Source organism: Schistocerca piceifrons, chromosome 4, assembly GCF_021461385.2.
Source record: "Schistocerca piceifrons isolate TAMUIC-IGC-003096 chromosome 4, iqSchPice1.1, whole genome shotgun sequence".
In the NCBI taxonomy this organism is placed as follows: domain Eukaryota; kingdom Metazoa; phylum Arthropoda; class Insecta; order Orthoptera; family Acrididae; genus Schistocerca; species Schistocerca piceifrons.
This window is the reverse complement of record NC_060141.1, coordinates 253,509,641-253,528,473: the sequence shown is the minus strand read 5'-3', so window position 1 is coordinate 253,528,473 and position 18,833 is coordinate 253,509,641. Positions and strand designations below refer to the sequence as shown.

Sequence of the window (18,833 nt, the reverse complement as noted above, 5' to 3'; positions counted from 1 at the left end):
TTGAAAAACCTTTAGTGCTATACTCATGATGCTAGACAGCAATTATCCACCCAAAGCCTTCTAAACATTTCAAGTGTGAGTATGAAGAAATCTAGAAATATTCTTCAGCCTTAAGTCTCGCTCCTGCAGCGAACCATGAAGTCAAGACTAGGGTAACAACACCATGGTTACAACTGGAAAAACATTAATACGTGGTACAGTGGGGTGTATCATAGTAAGGAGCTGAACTTCAGGAGCTGAATCATGACAGGAAAAAGAACAAAGAAGTTCGTGTCATCACATGTTCGGAGTTAAGTGGTATGTCTGCAACACAGCAATCAGTATTGCCACATTTCAATACATGGCTTTAATGTATTGTTTAATTAATAAGTATTTGACAAGAACAACTCATATAAGTTTCACAGTTTACTGGTATATCGTTCTGAGTACATTTTCGACTTGGTACTATCCACGCCCAGAGAAATGTGGCATTGGAATGGTACAGCGAACCTAAGGAGCGAGCTAAGTTACACAATTTGTTTGTTTCTTGTCGAAAAGAGGGATGGGGAGAATAAGGTTTCTGGAGAGATATAACCAATTTGCGGTAAATGCATCTTGGGTAACTCTTGTAGAAATCGTTGAATACTATATGTATTTGTGGAATGACTGTAGTGATTAAAGAAAGTCCATTCGTGGCGCATGTCTTCAGACAACACGACATCGTTACAGGGATGCCCAACGCATTTAAATCGCAGGGGTTACAAAAATAGGATCATAATTTTAATGCATGGCTACTTTCAAAGGCTCACAAACGTGTGTTTGGACAGAACATATCACTTACATATATCCATGTGCACGTTTATTATACGTACTCAACTCATACAGGCTAGAGATTAGGGCTGTATTATGTGAAGGAATGTTACTACTTTTTGAGATTTCCTCATGTTCAGGCTTTCTCTTTGACTGTGTGAAACACGTATAGGTGGCGCAAAAGAAATCTGATTACATTGGGAGTTGGCGGTGTGAATGGAATAACAAGATTTCCGATGTGAAGAAATAACACACCAGTTACGATAGAAAGCAATTTTAACGTAACTAGGCGTGCTATTACTTCACAACGGCATTCTTCAAAAACAGTCGCTGAAAATAATTGATAAAAATCGCCAAACGTGAATGTGTATCGTTTCCTTTCAATTTCTCTAAGGAAGATACGAGGCTGCTAGCTTGTTGATGTACAGAATATCTAATAACAAATCTATATTTAAATATACAGCGGTATATTTACAATGTGCAGGCAATATTTTTATAGGCCGGTATGTCGATATTTTCTCCCTTGCAATGTAGATATATCGATACATTTTTTCCACCCATTGGAGGCCGATAATGATACATTTCAAATATCGATATACCCGTTTCCCGAATATTAAAAATATCATCAGTCCTATTACAGATATAAGGAAAATACAGAAAGGAATGTTCATCTGTGCATACGATATAATGTCTTACTACGTAGAGTCTACTGCAGATATCATTTACGTGTGGTTGTCAGTAATAAAAAATTGTGGCATTTAGTTCTACAAATGAGAATATAAAACTAAACTACGCTAAACGTAGCGTCATAAAATTAAACTTTGATGGCGAGGGATGATTTAGAATAGTGTATAATCGTCAAACAGTTTACGCTTGAATATTTCATATCTTACCGCCACTGATAAATGCCATTGTGCCAGTACTACTTCGCCACACCATCTCGTCCATTTTCCCAATTTTCTCTTGATGAGAAGTTTTGGAAGTGAAGAGCTTCTTAGAGTGACGATGCTGTGTTGACTGATACGAGGTCTTGCATGAGGTAATATTGTTCTCACTTTTTAGAAGATGGGAAAACATGAAATCGAAGATTAAAGATCAACAGATGTCTTCTTAAATACCGTAAATGCAACTGAGTAATATTTTCACACTTACAGAAGATACAGCGTACGATACGTTTTTCGCGGTACTAGAAAGTATCTCGTTGGTAAAAAAATAGGTTTGATGTTTCCGGAAATGTTATATAAAAGAAAACAAACCTATAAATGCAGTGGTGTTGATGTAGGTTATTGGATACCTAGGTAACTCTGTGGATCTGTCTGCCTTACAAAACCTTTTGAAACCACCTGTCCCGGCATTAGATAGGACATACGATGTGGTTTCTTTATCATACACATCCTGAACACTTCTTCATGTCAACGTTACAAGATATTTTTATAACAACAGCAATCACTCTATTACTAGTAGCATTAGTAAAGTTCTCTCGCAGTGGCTAAAGTACTAACAGCTCTATTTATTTCAAAATTATGGTCGTAACGAGTTGTTAATTGTATCAATTAAATTTCGTGGCAACATCACAAATAACGGAGAGCGCAATGCTTTATAAATTTTTTGAGAAGTTGTTAAAGTCAGCGTATGTTGTGACTCTTTTAGTTAAAGAAGACGTTTCGATAGCAGAAAATGCATCAACCATTCATGAATATTGGGCAACGATCAGGAAGGGAAACTCATTTATCAAAGGCGGGGATTAATGAAGGATTCAGCGGAGTATACCAGCAAGAAAATCATTTGAGAATCAAATTCTTCTCTTATTTTATGTTTACAAATAGATAATAGCCAAGACAACGAAATAAATGTAATTAACACCTCTTCTCGCAGTTAAATGCAAAAACAAGATGTACACGCTTATTACTTGCTACACGTGGGAAAGTAACAAATTTTGCACCGTATGTATTCCCTATTATCAAGATATTTGCCTTTTATTCAGTGTGTGTTACTAAATGTCATTAACTATAATTATTTTTCGATATTTGTTATGTAGCCTCCTATGAGCGAGTATTATTGTCGATACATATCACACTTTGACTATCTCTTTTCTTTGTAAATGAAAGAATACCAAATCAAAAACTAGAATAAGTTTTTTACGTAAATATATTACTTTTCATACGAAAACGAAATCTTCTGTTTTCTGTTTCGCGTGATTTTTATCACCACAGTATTTCCTAATCAATTTCTCCGTACAAATAAACGAATTTTTCAAATGCGATAGGATAACATCTTAGATTCGAATCTAACACCTTACCTTACCATTCATTATTAGAGAATCGGTGAAATGTCACATTAGTAAAAAGCAAGCACACTTAATTCACAAACATTGCGTTGAGAAAGATCAGTTGTACTCAGCATATTGTAATGCAGGCGATTACCTAAGGCAAGCAGTAATATTGACAAGTTGTACCTTATTGAGAGGATGATCGCTTTCGACGAAGAATTACAAGTTTGGAAACCACTATGACATGGCCACAACTGTTGTCAAAACTAGTGTAAGCTGCTGCATATACGTACATGAACAAGTTGACATATCTCTGGATAGGTTAATGCGATTAGCGCCGTTCGCACCTAAGAAGAAATTGCGCGGCAGCATTGCGGCTGTGAATTGCTCAACGCGGTCTAGTAAAAATTGTACGTGCTGTTCTAAGAACATTTTTATAGCTGTGACTGACTTGAAGACGTCTGAGCGACGTAAGCAAAATTATTAAAATGGCTAACCTCTTCATTGCACCCATTCCCTAGAAATACACTTAACGAGACAAATCGTTGGATACCAATATACACAGATGCAGATCGCAGTAGTATCGAAAACAAGGCTTAGAGGAGCGGGGCATTGGCGGAACTGTCATACGTACTCAAGTGATTCATGTGAAAAGATTTGGAGACGTGATTACGGCCGCATCACAGGAATTAACAGACGTTGAACGTGGAATGGCAGTTGGAGCTAGAAGCATGTGACGTTTCATTTCGGAATTCTATATTCCACAGTGTCAAGAGTGTGCAGAGAATACCAAATGTCAGGCATTACCTCTCCCCACGGACAACGCAGTCATTTAAAGACCGAGAGCAGTGATGTCTGCGTAGAGTAGTCAGTGCTAACAGAGAAGCAACACTACGTGAAATAATAGCAGAAATCAATATGGGACGTACAATGAACGTATACATTAGGACTATGCGGTGAAATTTGGCATTAAAGGGCTATCGCTGTAGACGACCGACGCGAGTGTCTTTGCTAACAGTATATCGCCTGCAGTGCTCTTGTAGCTCGCGACCATATTTGTTGGACCCTAGACGATAGCCTGGTTCCGAGGCCCGATTTCAGTTGATAAGAGCTGATGATAGGCTCCGAGTGTGGCGCAGACTCCACGATCTCACGAAACCAAATTTTGAACGAGGCACCGTACAAACTGGTAGTGGCTCAATAATTATGTGAGCTGTTGTTACATGGAATATACAGGGCGCTCTTGTCCAACTTAACCGATCAGTGACTGGAAATGGTTGTATTCGGCTACTTGGAGACCATCTGTAGCCATTCATGAATGTCCTGATTCAAAACGACGACGTGATTTTTTATTTCATTTTTTTTATGACTATGCGCCATGGCACACAATTGTTGGCGCCTGGTTTGAAGAACATTCTGGACAATTCGAGCAAATGACTTGGCCACCCAGATTACCCTACATGAAGTCCATCGAACATTTATGGGACATAATCAGGCTGTCCGTTCGTGCACAAAATCCTGCAGCGGCAACACGTTAGCGACTATGGACGGTTATAGAGGCACCACGGCTTAATATTCCCGCAGGGGACTTCGAACGCCTTGTTTATTCCATGCCACGTCGAGCTGCTGCACTACGCCAAGCAAGATGAGGTCCGACACGATATTAGGAGGTATCGTACGACTTTGGTTACCTCAGTGTCATGCCAACCATATTCACCATTTCGGTGTACATCGTATTAATATCGGCGTCGTATATACAACTACGTACTGAAACGAGTATTTTTTTTCTTTTTTTTCTTTTCCGAAACGATACACGTACGTTTCAGTCAGTTAAAACGTCGCCAATGCTAGCTCGTTTCAGTCCATATAATGCTTTTAATATAGCTGTGATACCTGAACGCACGTTTCACCAGAATTTTCCCCAATGACATTGGCGCCTTAGATGAAAAGTAAAAGAAACACAACTAGGCTGACAATGATCTACAGGAACAAAGCTAAAACGTGCATCTGAAAAGTTTGGAATATGGTCATGTGCGATGTACATTAAAAACCGGGCATCCGCATTGAGAGACAAGTCAACACGAGTCCTCTACCACGCAAATCACTGAAGTGAAGTGGTTGCGCACGCTGCGAGCAAACTGACGAAGTGAGTGTGTAACTCGTGCCATTGCAAGATAAAGCGCAAAATAGCATAATTCGTTAACATAAAATTTTCCTTCAAATTAAGGAAAATGGCGATGGAGACTTACGGAATGTTAGTGCAAATGAACGGCATTGAAGTAGGTGTGTGTTTTCAGTGGTTTAAACGCTTTAAAGACAGAAAGAAAGGTGTCCAGGATTACCCGCATTCGGGTCGACCGTCAACATGAAAATGGCAGACAACATCGAACGAGTGCGATGGATGCTTACAGATTATCGGAAACTATAAGGAGCTATATTTATCCATTCCGAGACTACTGCTGATTCCATTCAGACATGTCGATGAAATCTACGATGTGTGCAGTACAAAACTGTCACAAATCTTCTTGCTTTTCAAAGGATTGTGGACAATAGTTCATGTTGAACTCTTCTAATTTTACACCATCTTCCTGCAAAATAATGGCAAGCTCAGGTGGATGATGGAGGTGGATAGCCATCACGTACCCTTTTCTCGAAAGCAAGCTGCAAAGGATCAGTAATATGAGGCACATTCTTAAAGTAATGTCCGATTAAGCGCGAAATGGAAATCCAATGTGAAAGTCCGATGGAACTTTGCACAGACGTGTTGGGCAGGGTCTTCAGTTTGGCTGTCAATCGCTTCACGTAGCTCTTTCAGTTCAGAGCGCAAACTGATCACGCAGAAATGCCTAAAACAACAGTGTGTCCCGCCAAGTATGCGGATCTGGTGAGAGATTTCGCCTGAAGCTATGCAGCCCACATATCATAAACGTCATGCGTTTCTTTCTTCAAGAAAATTTTCAGCCGCTTTCTGTCAGTGGCAATGAACACGCCGCTGCAGCGTTTTCGATGGGAAGTGTTTGATCACCCAGTATACAGCCCTTAATTGGCTGCCTCCGTTGTTCGTCTCTGCTCACGTGAACCGCTGGCTACAAAGATAACATTTTGGCACAAACAACAAAAGACAGACCAGCGAGAACTGGCGGAAAGCACAGGCGGCTACTTGCTGTGACAGGGGTACTGGAAACTTTCTATAACGCCACGACAAATGTCTAAGTCGGAGCGGTGGCTAGTTACAGAGGTAGCTGCAAGATATGGCTAACTATTGTGGACAAAAAAAAAATTGATTTTTCAGTGTGGTTTTCATTTTGCGACCAATCGGATCTTAATTTCCGAACGGCCCTCGTACTAAGATCTGGTGACTGTTGTGGCCAGGACACAAAACCAATTCTGGGTCATGTGAGCTGTGTGAGCAGAGGCCCTGCCGCCTTTAAACACACTGTCCCCATTGGGGAACACACATTGGAATGAGGGATGCACTTGATCAGTCAAAATGCTAATATAATCCTTGGTAGTAATGGAACCTTTCAGAGTAAACAGGAGACCCATGAAATACAGATGCCGTATTATCACCGAACCGCCGCCATATTTCACTTTTAGGGCTCAGTCTCGGCCATAAGTGTGAAACATGACTCATCCGACCTAATAACTTTCTTCCTTGAGCCATAGTTCAGGTTTTATGACTCAGGCGCCACGTTTTCCTGTTACGGGCATAAACATGACTAAAGAGCGGTTTTGGAATTCCAGATCGCTCAGCAGTTCCCAACTTGTGGAGCACCTTTCGTCTTGAAGTGCTGACAGCATTCGCGAGTGCGATTTTCACTTCTGTGGTCACATTCTGCAGTTATCATCGTCTTATTTTTCGTCACACTCCTCTTCAATGACCAATGTCACGTTCTCTGTCAACACACTGTTATCCGTGTTGTGTCTGAGCGGATGATGTTCTCCCGATCTCCTTGTATGTGGTATATCTCTTCAATCGGTGCCTCTTGAGACACCAAACAATTTGGCTATCTTGATTAAGGAAGGTCGTACCATACGAGCACCAACAATTTGCCACTCAACCTCAAAGAATACTGTTATTACCAAGACTGACACATGCAACTCATTGACGACATTGCACAGGTTCCGTTATTGGTCAAATCGAACAAGGAAACCTGCAGGCTTGGCCAGCATTTGAATTTATGTTTAAGCATGAATTTTGATCCTATCCCTGTATGTATTATTTTACGATAGCTTAATACTAAACAATGTATATGAACCAAACTACAACAGCTTTAAAAGCGACATCTGGCTATAGGTGATAGGTGGTAAACCCAGCTACACGGACAAAATTTCGGAGGTTGTTCAGGCGTGATTCCCGAGTCTTTTGGTGTGAATAAGAAACTTGTGGTCTACAGTGGCTCGTTACAGAGTAATTACATTTCGTTTCATTTCTTACCTCACTTTTGTCTGTATCGGTATTTCACTGGAAATTTCAGCAGAACTGTTCAGATATTGACGGTATGCACTATGTATCTTGTTTGGAAACAAATTTATTCCACTCATTCATTATACTTCCCGTCGACAAAAGTAATCTCCATCGTAGTCATTCTCAGGCTGTACTGTTCAGTATTTTATTTTTACTGACATTGTTCCTTGTAAGTTAGACATGATCTTCTGCCATGGTCACGGTGTCCAACATTTTGCACAATACCTGCTAAAGTGGAACGCAGCTGCTATTTCGTTCCGTTCATTACTTATCGGAAGTTGCTACATACGACGAATTTTTCAAACGTACACGCATGACGCATGAGTGAACCATTCGAACAGTCCTATGGACAACCCTTTGGGTCGAGATGTGGCAGCTCGAAAGTAATGTCTCGCGGAGACCATGCAGCAGTGGAGAGGCACGGCTTTGCTGGTGAATGTTTCAATGGACAGGTTTTGCTGCTGCTCCTAGTGGTACAGCTTCTGAAGTGAATGGACGCCTATTGGTGGAACAACATGCTGCCTTAATTGGGAGATTTTCCCGTGCTGCTGCACGTAGGAAATGCATTGCATTACCGTATAACAAGTCATTCTGCTTCCAGTGTTGTAAACTCCGTGATTAGCTAATGGATTTAAGCCTCCCGCCCATGTGGACGAGGTTATCCACTCAATCTTCCATCATATGCGCTTGTATAATGCGTATATAGCTATTATTTGCAGGAAGCAAATCATTTAATTGCTATGGAAGCTTTCTGTCACGCAAAAATCCAAGTGTCTTTGTAGAATTGACGATCACACACATGTATAACTAGTACAATATTTTTCTTTCCTCTTCTCTTAACGCTTCATGCTTTACGTGCACTATTAATGAAAACACTATGCGGAAAATTTCCAGCTTATTAACTTATTATACAAATGTGAACTCTAAATGACATCATTGCTACCGGACCTTCGCATTCTCTTTGCTGATTACTTATACTGCTAACCAGCGAGTCCACTTAATAAACTAGTTACGTTACTGGTTAAGTAAAAGAGTAAATGATGACTAACTTAAACCCTCAGCTGCTGACAGGTGTTGTTGATATACCTCGATATGGATAGCTGAAAATGTGTGCCCCGACCTGGACTCCAACCCGGGATCTCCTGCTTACATGGCAGACGCTCTATCCATCTGAGCCACCGAGGACACAGATGAACAGCGCGACTGCAGGGACTTATCCCTTGCACGCTTCCCGTGAGACTCATGTTCCCAACTGTCCAAAATTCCACATATGTAATGTACCTTATAGACATTTGCCCATCCACTCATTACTCGCGCACGCTTTGGCGATTCCCGTAAGAGTTTGGGCAACCTGTTCGTATTTGCACAGACGAAGGACAATGGCTGGGTAGCCTTTAACTATATTTATGAAGACAGTAAATGTTCTTCAAAGAACAGATACTGTTGATGACCGTGCAGCTTTTCCCTGAAATAAATGATGACTAACTTAACCCTCATACGTTCTTTCAAGAACAGTTACTGCCTTCATAAATATAGTTAAAGGCTATCCAGCCATTGACCTTAACTCTCAAAATTCACTTTAAACATAACTACAGATGCCTTACAAAGGAACTGTTCCGCATTTGTTTCGTTCTATACTGTACACCTGAAGAACAAATTGAACACACTGTGATAAAAGTCCACGTGTTTGGTCAGAAGGCGTTTTTACTGCAGTGAATGTATTTTCACAGGAAAAAAGGTAATTAAGGTAAGAAACCGAATAAAGCATCATTACATTACTGATCTGTAACGATTCATGAGAGAATAAACTCTGAAGTAATGGAGTCGTGTTTCAGCATGATTGAACAATGTACAGACTGAATAACATTGGGGACAGGTTACAACCCTATCAAGCTCAATTCTCAAGCATTACTCCCCTTCGGCTCTTGTACCTTCCGTCTTGTTCCTGTGTTTTACACCTGCTACCTTCAGAAATTCAAACTGTGTCCAGACCTACAAAAGCAACAGACATGTGTTTGTCTTTCTCTAACTCATCTTCTAAGATAAGTCGTAGGGTTAGTATTGTGCCTCACATGTTCCTACATTTTTCCGGAATTCAAACTGATCTCGAAGATAGGTTTCTACCGTTTTCTACATTATTCTGCACACGGAGCACGTCCATATCTCACTTCTAGTATCAGCCGCACGCAGCTGACGTCAACAAGTGTATGGTCCTGAAGATGACGTTATTACAACGTTGAAACTAGTTGCCAAAATAAAATCGACACCTTAAATACAGCTGGAGGAATTTCTTCATTTTTTAATATAAATTTATACCAGCTGACGTCCCACTGTGCTCCATTTCAGCTATGGATGTACGAAGATGGTATTATTAGATTGTTCTTGAAGTCTGGGGGTATCTGGCCTATTTCATACGTCTGTCACACCATGCGGAATAGTTTTGTTATGAATGGCTCATCCAAAGATATCAGTAGTTCTCGCGGAATGTCGTCTACTCCAGAGGTCTTGTTTCGACTTATATCTTTCAGTGCAATGTACAATTCTTCTTGTTGTATCACACACTATGTAATCAAAATCATCCGGACACCATCAAAATCATAGGTTTTTTATATTAGGTGCATTGTGCTGCCACCTACAGCCACAGCCACATAATCGATATCAGCAGTCATTAGATATCGTGAGAGAGCAGAATGGGGCGCTCCGTGGAACTCACGGACTTCGAACGTGATTAGGTGAATGGGCGTCACTTGTGTCACACGGTATTTCCCCACTCCTAAACATCCCTAGGTCCACTGTTTCCAATGTGATAGTGTAGTGGAAACGTGAAGGGACACATACAGCACAAAAGCGTACAGGCCGACCTCGTCTGTTGACCGCCGCCAGTTGAAGAGTGCCGTATTTTGAATTCCAGACATCTATCCAGACCATCACACAGGATCCACTGCAGGTACTATGACAGTTAGGCGGGAGGTGAGAATACATGAATTTCATGGTCGAGCGGCTGCTCATAACCCACACATCACGCCGGTAAATGTCATACGATGCCTCGCTTGGTGTAAGGAGCGTAAACAGTGGACGATTGACAGTGGAAAAACGTTTTGTGAAGTGACGAATCACACAATTTGGCGATCCGATAGCAGGGTGTGGGTGTGGCGAATGCCCGGTGAACGTGGTCTGCCAGCGTGTGTAGTGCCAGTAGTAAAATTCGGAGATGGTGGTCTTATGGTGTGCTCATGGAGGGGGGGGGGGGGGGTGCGCCCCTCATTGTTATGCGTGGCACTAGCACAATGCAGACCTACATTGATGTTTTAAGCACCTTCTTGCTTCCCACTGTTGAAGAGCAATTCGGGGATGACGATTGCATCTTTGAACACGATCGAGCACCTGTTCACAATGTAAGGCCTGTGGTGGAGTGGTTACGCGACAATAATATCCCTGTTATGGACTGGCCTGCACAGAGTACTGATCTGAATCCTACAGAACACCATAGGGATGTTATGGAACGCCGATTTCGTGCAGGCCTCACCGACTGACATCAATACCTCTCCTTAGTGCAGCAATCTATGCAGAATGTTCTGCCATTCCCCAAGAAACATTTCAGCACCTGATTGAGCGTATGCCTGCGAGAATGGAAGCTGTCATTAAGGCTAAGGGTGGGCCAAAACCATTTTGAATTCCAGCATTACCGATGGAGGTCGCCGCGAACTTGTAATCCATTTTCAGCCAGGTGTCCGGATACTTTTGATCACATAGTGTATCTCCTATCTCGTCTTCATCTGTGTCACATTCCCTTCCTATCATATTTCCATCAGTTTCATTTCACCTGTACAGACCCGTTACATACTCCTTCCACCTTCCTAGAGAGGAAGAGCCGTTATTGTACTGCTACATGATTGTAGAACAAACGTGGAAGCAGTCGTATCCATTAAGTATCTAGAAGTATGTCTGCAGAGCGGGCATACTAAATAATACTAATGACAGGTAATACAGAGTCTCAGGTTTAGTTCATCCACGATACTCTGAAATGCGATAATACTCTTCAATCTGGAATCATTACGTGCTAGGATTGATAAATAAACTAGAGAAAATACAAAGAAGAGCAGTGCGCTTCGACAAAGTTTCGCACAGTACACACGATAGGGTCATGGAGATGATCATCAAGATCCAGTGGCAGACGCTACAAGAGAAGCGTTGCGCATAACAATTTTATTCATCCTTAAAATTAGCTACGTACCCTGCGTCACCCGGGTATATATTTCAATCCTGTATATCAATTACCTTCTTTCCCCTCTGTCCATCTCCTCGTGCCCCCTCTCTCTGTCCATCTTTACTCCGTCTTCTTTCGTGGAGAAATGTCGGAAGGCTGTGTTTAGTCACTCTACTTTGGCTGCACTGTCATCGATAGCATTTCCATTGATATCGCGCAGAGAAGCCATTGACTGTGTCTGGTCGCTAGTATACTTTACACACTACCTGAGTCTTTTTGGATTTTCTGCCAAGTTTCGAGACAGAGTATCACTCTGGAAGTATTACATGCATCTCGCATTTAAGCCCGCTCTAAATTTCTAACTTCTGTAACAGATTGCCGATCTTGGGGGTTTTGCGTCTTTTTAAATTTGGCATGTTTGTTTCGTTGTTTCTGCAACAGTTTTCTGACCCGTTTTGTGTACCAAGGAGGATCAGCTCCGTCGTTTGTTACTTTATTCAGTATAAATCTCACAATTGCTGCCGAAACTCTTTCTTTGAATTCAAGCCACACCTGATCCACACTTACATTACTAATTTGGAAGGAGTGGAGATTCTCTCTCAGGAAGGCGTCAAGTGAATTTTTATTCGCTTTTTTGAATAGGTATATTTTCGTTTATTTTTGAAGGATTTGGGTGTTACAGTATGCAGTCTCAATACGACAAACTTGTGCTCACTAATCCCTGCATCGTTTTGGTGCTCATTATTAACTCAGTATTAGTTATTGCTAAGAGGTCAAGTATGTTTTCACAACCGCTTACTATTCGCGTGGGTTTATGAATTAACTGCTCGAAATAATTTTCAGAGAATGCGTTTAGCACAAATTCGGAAGCGTACCTCCGGAATTAAACAGGTATTTTCGCCAACATATCGAGGGTAAATTTAAGTCACCACCAACTATAATCGTATGAGTCGGGTACGTGTTTGAAATCAAACTCAAGTTTTTTTTAACCTTTCAGCAATTATATCTTCTGAATTGGGAGGTTGGTAAAAGGATCGAATTATTATTTTATTTTGGTTGCCAACAATGACCTCTGTCCATACTAACTCACAGGAACTATCTACTTCAATTTCGCGACAAGATAAACTATTTCTAAAAGCAACAAACACGCCACCGCCGACCCTGTTTCCCCTATCGTTTCCTAACTCCGTTAGGTTCTTCACAAAACTTCGGGTGACGTTATCTCCGGCTTTAGCCAGCATTCAGTGCATATAACAATCTGAGTATCAGTTCTTTCTACTAGCGCTTGGAACTCTGGTACTTTCGCAACACTGCTATGACAATTTACAACTGTTATACTGATGGTTCCTGTATCTACGTTCTTCCTGTATTCGGCCTGCTCCCTTTCAGACTGAGGCCCTTCTTGTGTCTTCCCGAGACCCTCTAACCTAAAACACCGTCCAGTCCACGCCACACAGCCCATGCTACCCGTTTAGCCGTCTGCGTATAGTGGACACCTGACCTATTCAGCAGAACCCGAAACCCAACCACCCGGTGGCAGTGTCAGCCGCAGTCAGCACATGGAACTTGTTTTTCAGGCAAACCGGGCAGGCCTTACGTGCGGCCGCCTGGGAAGTCTTTTGCCGCCTGCTACGCCCTGGGGCGACCTCCCACTCGACCGCAGGTGAAAAGTCAGTCTCAGTGCGAGGAGTAACTGGGCTGGCCACTTGTGAGGACCGATTCCAGGACTCAGACGTGCTGGGCGTCCGTTGGATCCCCACGGTCGGCCCACAGTAGCGGTGCGCATTCACTGTAGCCTCAAGCTGTGTAACTGCAGCCATCGCAGCCTGGAGCTGAGAGTGAAGTGTCACCAACTCGGCTCGCATCCGCACATAACAATCGCACTCTCTGTCCATACTAAAGATGGTCCAAAACTAAACTACGCAGATAAACAGACTATCGGCAGGTGCTGGCGATTCTACTGTAGACACTACGAAAACGCAAGAGCTGTGTCTAATAAATTAGATTAATACACAGAGATTCAGAACCTAGGTACCGAAGCTCTCAGGTGAAAGTAAATAATTCGCCCCTGATTAGGAACTTGTAATATGTCACAAAATCGGCATACTTTCCGACGCAAACGAAAAGGCGAGAGCTGTGGTTATTGGATATTAAATTAACACGCAGAAACTCAAGAAACTAAACTGTTAAAGCACACAGGTGATATCATATTCTTGTTGGGCTTCCAGCCAGATCAAACTGTAGAGCAGGCATTCGGTCTATTAGAGAGGACCCTCAATTGTTAATTTTACCATCAGACAAAGGTAATGCTACCGTTTTAATCTCAGAGGCAGATTATGTGAATAAGATGTATAATTTACATAAGGATCCGTTGTATCGTATAGTACAGAAGGATTCCACGGATCGCATACAACAGACTACAATTTCACTTCTGAAGAAGATTTCCTTACCAGAAGACACTATCAGAAAACTACGTTCTGGTTCGACCGTTCCACCTAGGTTATATGGTATGCCAAAGATCCATAAGGATGGGGTCCCATTGCGCCACATTTTTTCTAATTGGGGTGCACCAACTAACAACTTGGCAAAATATTTAGCGTCGGCTCTCAGTCCTTATGTGGGTAAATGTGAACACCAAATTTCCACTTCCATGGATTTTATTCAGCGTTAAAGTTCTTCGTCTTGGTCCCTCTGATTTACTTGTTATTTTTCATGCGGTGTCACTTTTTACTCGGGTCCCTCTTGAAGAGTCATTGATTTTAATTAATGAAAAACTTGATATGGAAATACCGAAGCTCTACCGTCATGTTCTGACATTCACCTATTTCTCATTTGATGACAAATATTTTGAACAAACCGACGGTGTGGCTATGGGGAGTCCTTTATCCCCCATAGTCGCTAATCTTTTTATGGAGGACTTTGAGGATATGACCCTGAGGACATCTTTTTTTAAGCCTTCATGTTTTCTGAGATATGTTAACGATATGTTTCTTGTTTGGCCAAATGGAATAGACTCTTTGCACCGGTTATTGGACCTTTTTAATTGTCTTCATGCGAACATCAAATTCAAGATGGAAATTGAAAAGGAGGGAACGTTACCTTTTGTGGATGTACTAGTTTCTAGAAAAGAAGACGGAACTCTTGGACACAGTGTTTATAGGAAACCGACTCATACCGACAGGTATTTACATGCTACCAGTTGCCATCCACCTTTTCAACGTACCGAAGTCCTGCGGACCTTGGTTAAGTGAGCGTATGCTGTCTCAGATGCTGAGAATTTACCGCAGGAACTGCAACATCTTAAGGACGTGTTCAGTAATAGCGGCTATACGGACCGACAAATTCGACGCGCTTTTGAGTTTAGACGTTTACCTCAACCTTCTGAAGATACCTTTAGATCTCTGGTTTTTCTTCCGTATGCTGGGAAAGTGTCCGCCAAGATAGGTAGACTTTTGAAGAAATATGAGATCAGATGTGTTTTTCGTCCGCCAGCTGAGATTCGAACACTTCTTGGCTCTGTTAAGGATGATTTAGGTTTGCGGAAGTCTGGCATTTACAAAATACCGTGTGAGTGCGGGAAAATTTACATTGGCCAAACTATTCGTACCGTCAACGACAGGTGTATTGAACGTAATCGACGTACATGATTATTGCAACCAGATAAATTTGCGGTGGCTGAGCATTGCCTTGCAGATGGGCACAGGATGCTATACAATGAGACGCAAGTAGTTGCCAATGCTTCGCGGTACTGGGATTGTGTTTGGAAAGAATCTGTCGAAATCAGACCAACAGATATAATTATTAATCGTGACAATGGATACCCTCTAAGTAAAACGTTTAATCCTGTTTTATCAGATATGAAAAAACAACGGCATCTGAATCGGCCGGCTATGAATAATTATTTCTCACGATATATCGTTTTCAACAATATTCACCACAAGAGGCGCTGCAACTCTTTTTGCGCCAGGGGCAGCAGGAATGATTGAGCGCGTGCTCACTGTATCTAGCGCATGCGCTGTTGCACATCCGATGCATATAAAAGTGCAGTCAATTGCGAGTGGAATCAGTTATCGGTGAGAGCGTCGTAGCTTTTCTCACCTGATGATGGCGGCCAGGTGGACCGCTGAAATATTGTGCTCAGATGACAGTTTGATCCGGCTGGAAACCCGACAAGAATTTGATATACTAATACGCCGGGAGAGACTACATTGTCACAGACAGATGATATAAAATTCGCTCCTGGTTAGGAACTAGTGAAAGTCTCAAAATCGATTACTTCCCTGTGGCTGCGTGTTCCTCGGCCGGCTGCTGCTGCCTGACATTAGGTACAGTCAGCGGCATATGTCCATGCCGTCTGAAAAAAATTTTGGGAATAGCGTTATTAGCAAAGAAGTAATAAATCTAAACAAAATGTAAAATGCGGTAGTTTCGATCATCTCCGTGTTTATAACGTGGTATTTCCTGAACTATGTTAGATAGGTGGTTCCTACCCCTAAAGCTGTTTTCTGCCAGTAAGAAATATGAACTAGAAATCTGGTTGGAATTGGTCCACTGGTTCAGTATGCTTTTAGACGATCGAAACTTAAATGTTGCTATCTCCTAAGTACGATCTCGCGAAAGGGCCTGGAGCTAATATCAGAGAGATTCCAGTTCGAACAGAGCCTTGCTAGTGATCGTTATCCAGTTGGCCATTCAGAAATGGAGAAGTAATGGGCTAAGTGACAGTGATACACATGTTACGTCTTACCACACACCATAAGGTGGTTTTCGTGGATGAAGATATACAGGGTGTTACAAAAAGGTACGGCCAAACTTTCAGGAAACATTCCTCACACACAATGAAAGAAAATATGATATGTGGACATGTGTCCGGAAACGCTTACTTTCCATGTTAGAGCTCATTTTATTACTTCTCTTCAAATCACATTAATCATGGAGTGGAAACACACAGCAACAGAACGTACCAGCGTGCCTCCAAACACTTTGTTACAGGAATTGTTCAAAATGTCTTCCGTTATCGAGGATACATGCATCCACCCTCCGTCGCATGGAATCCGTGATGCGCTGACGCAGCCCTGGAGAATGGGGTATTGTATCACAGCCGTCCACAATACGAGCACGAAGAGTCTCTACATTTGGTACCGGGATTGCGTAGACAAGACCTTTCAAATGCGCCCATAAATGAAAGTCAAGAGGGTTGAGGTCAGGAGAGCGTGGGGGCCATGGAATTGGTCCGCCTCTACCAATCCATCGGTCACCGAATCTGTTGTTGAGAAGCGTACGAACACTTCGACTGAAATGTGCAGGAGCTCCAACGTGCATGAACCACATGTTGTGTCGTACTTGTAAAGGCCCATGTTCTAGCAGCACAGGTAGAGTATCCCGCATGAAATCATGATAACGTGCTCAATTGAGCGTAGGTGGAAGAACATGGAGCCCAATCAAGACATCACCAACAATGCATGCCCATACGTTCACAGAAAATCTGTGTTGATGACGTGATTGCACAATTGCGTGCGGATTCTCGTCAGCCCACACATGTTGATTGTGAAAATTTACAATTTGATCACGTTGGAATGAAGCCTCATTCGTAAAGAGAACATTTTCACTGAAATGAGGATTGACACATTGTTGGATGAACCATTCGCAGAAGTGTACCCGTGGAGGCCAATCAGCTGCTGATAGTGCCTGCACACGCTGTACATGGTACGGAAACAACTGGTTCTCCCGTAGCACTCTCCATACAGTGACGTGGTCAACGTTACCTTGTACAGCAGCAACGTCTCTGACACCGACATTAGGGTTATCGTCAACTGCACGAAGAATTGCCTCGTCCATTGCAGGTGTCCTCGTCGTTCTAAGTCTTCCCCAGTCGTGAGTCATAGGCTAGCGTGCTCCGTGCTCCCTAAGACGCCGATCAATTGCTTCGAACGTCTTCGTGTCGGGACACCTTCGTTCTGGAAATCTGTCTCGATACAAACGTACCGCGCCACGGCTATTGCCCCGTGCTAATCCATACATCAAATGGGCATCTGCCAACTCCGCAATTGTAAACATTTCACTGACTGCAAAACCACGTTCGTGATGAACACTAACCTGTTGATGCTACGTACTGATGTGCTTGATGCTAGTACTGTAGAGCAATGAGTCGCATGTCAACAAAAGCACCGAAGTCAACATTACCTTCCTTCGATTGGGCCAACTGGCGGTGAATCGAGGAAGTACAGTACATACTGACGGAACTAAAATGAGCTCTAACATGGAAATTAAGCGTTTCCGGACACATGTCCACATAACATCTTTTCTTTATTTGTGTGTCAGGAATGTTTCCTGAAAGTTTGGCCGTACCTTTTTGTAACACCCTGTAGAAATATTTTATAGAGTTTTGCCTCCGTATTATTCCACACTGGTACGAGTACGAGGTTCACGGGTGCCCACCTTAATCTCGTGCATTCTGGACGCGTAGATGAAGGGGTTGACGAGCGTCTTGAGGATGACGGCGAGGTTGACGGTCGTGAAGAGGAAGAACATGCGGAAGTGCTGCGGCTCGGAGTGCGGCAGCGGCGCGGGGCAGTCGTCGCAGACTAGCACGAACACCAGCACGGCCGGGATGAGGCCCAGCAGGTAGGAGACGAGGATGCGCAGCGTCGTGTGCACCGTCTTGACGGAGCGCGCCATGGCGCTCTGCCGTCGCAGGTGCAGCTGCTCGGCGTCGGGCGCCCGCTGCGCCGAGCCGCCGCTGCCGGTGGCGCCGGGCACGCTGCTCCTGGGCGCGTAGCGCAGCCGGCCTGCCTGGTGGCGGCGCACCACCACGAAGATGCGCGCGTAGATGAACGCCATCGCCACCAGCGGCACGAAGAAAAGCGACGAGAACGTCAGCCGGAACTTCGAGAAGTACAGGAACCTGTAACGACGGGAGCGCGTACATATTTTTTTTAACGCTTAGCTATATTCTCCACATTTGCAGTGAAGGGGATATAAAGACTATCAGGGAGACGCGGAAAACAGTGCAGTCGTTGTCGTAATGCGGAAATGGAGAGAACTATCTGACATCTAAAAGTGCGCGATATTATCTTTCGCCGGCCGCGGTGGTCTAGCGG

The 18,833-nt window shown here is 43.0% G+C and overlaps 1 protein-coding gene across 1 annotated transcript in view; it reads right to left on the bottom strand.

The window, feature by feature from the left end:
• Window positions 1–18,833, bottom strand: part of LOC124795768 (beta-3 adrenergic receptor-like) — a gene marked incomplete at its 5' end in the record, with an annotated part of 137,781 nt that overhangs the window by 25,606 nt on the left and 93,342 nt on the right. The window contains one exon of the mRNA XM_047259852.1: window positions 18,172–18,637. Coding sequence (XP_047115808.1) covers window positions 18,172–18,637 — 466 coding nt within the window. The remainder of the gene's footprint in view (window positions 1–18,171; window positions 18,638–18,833) is intronic.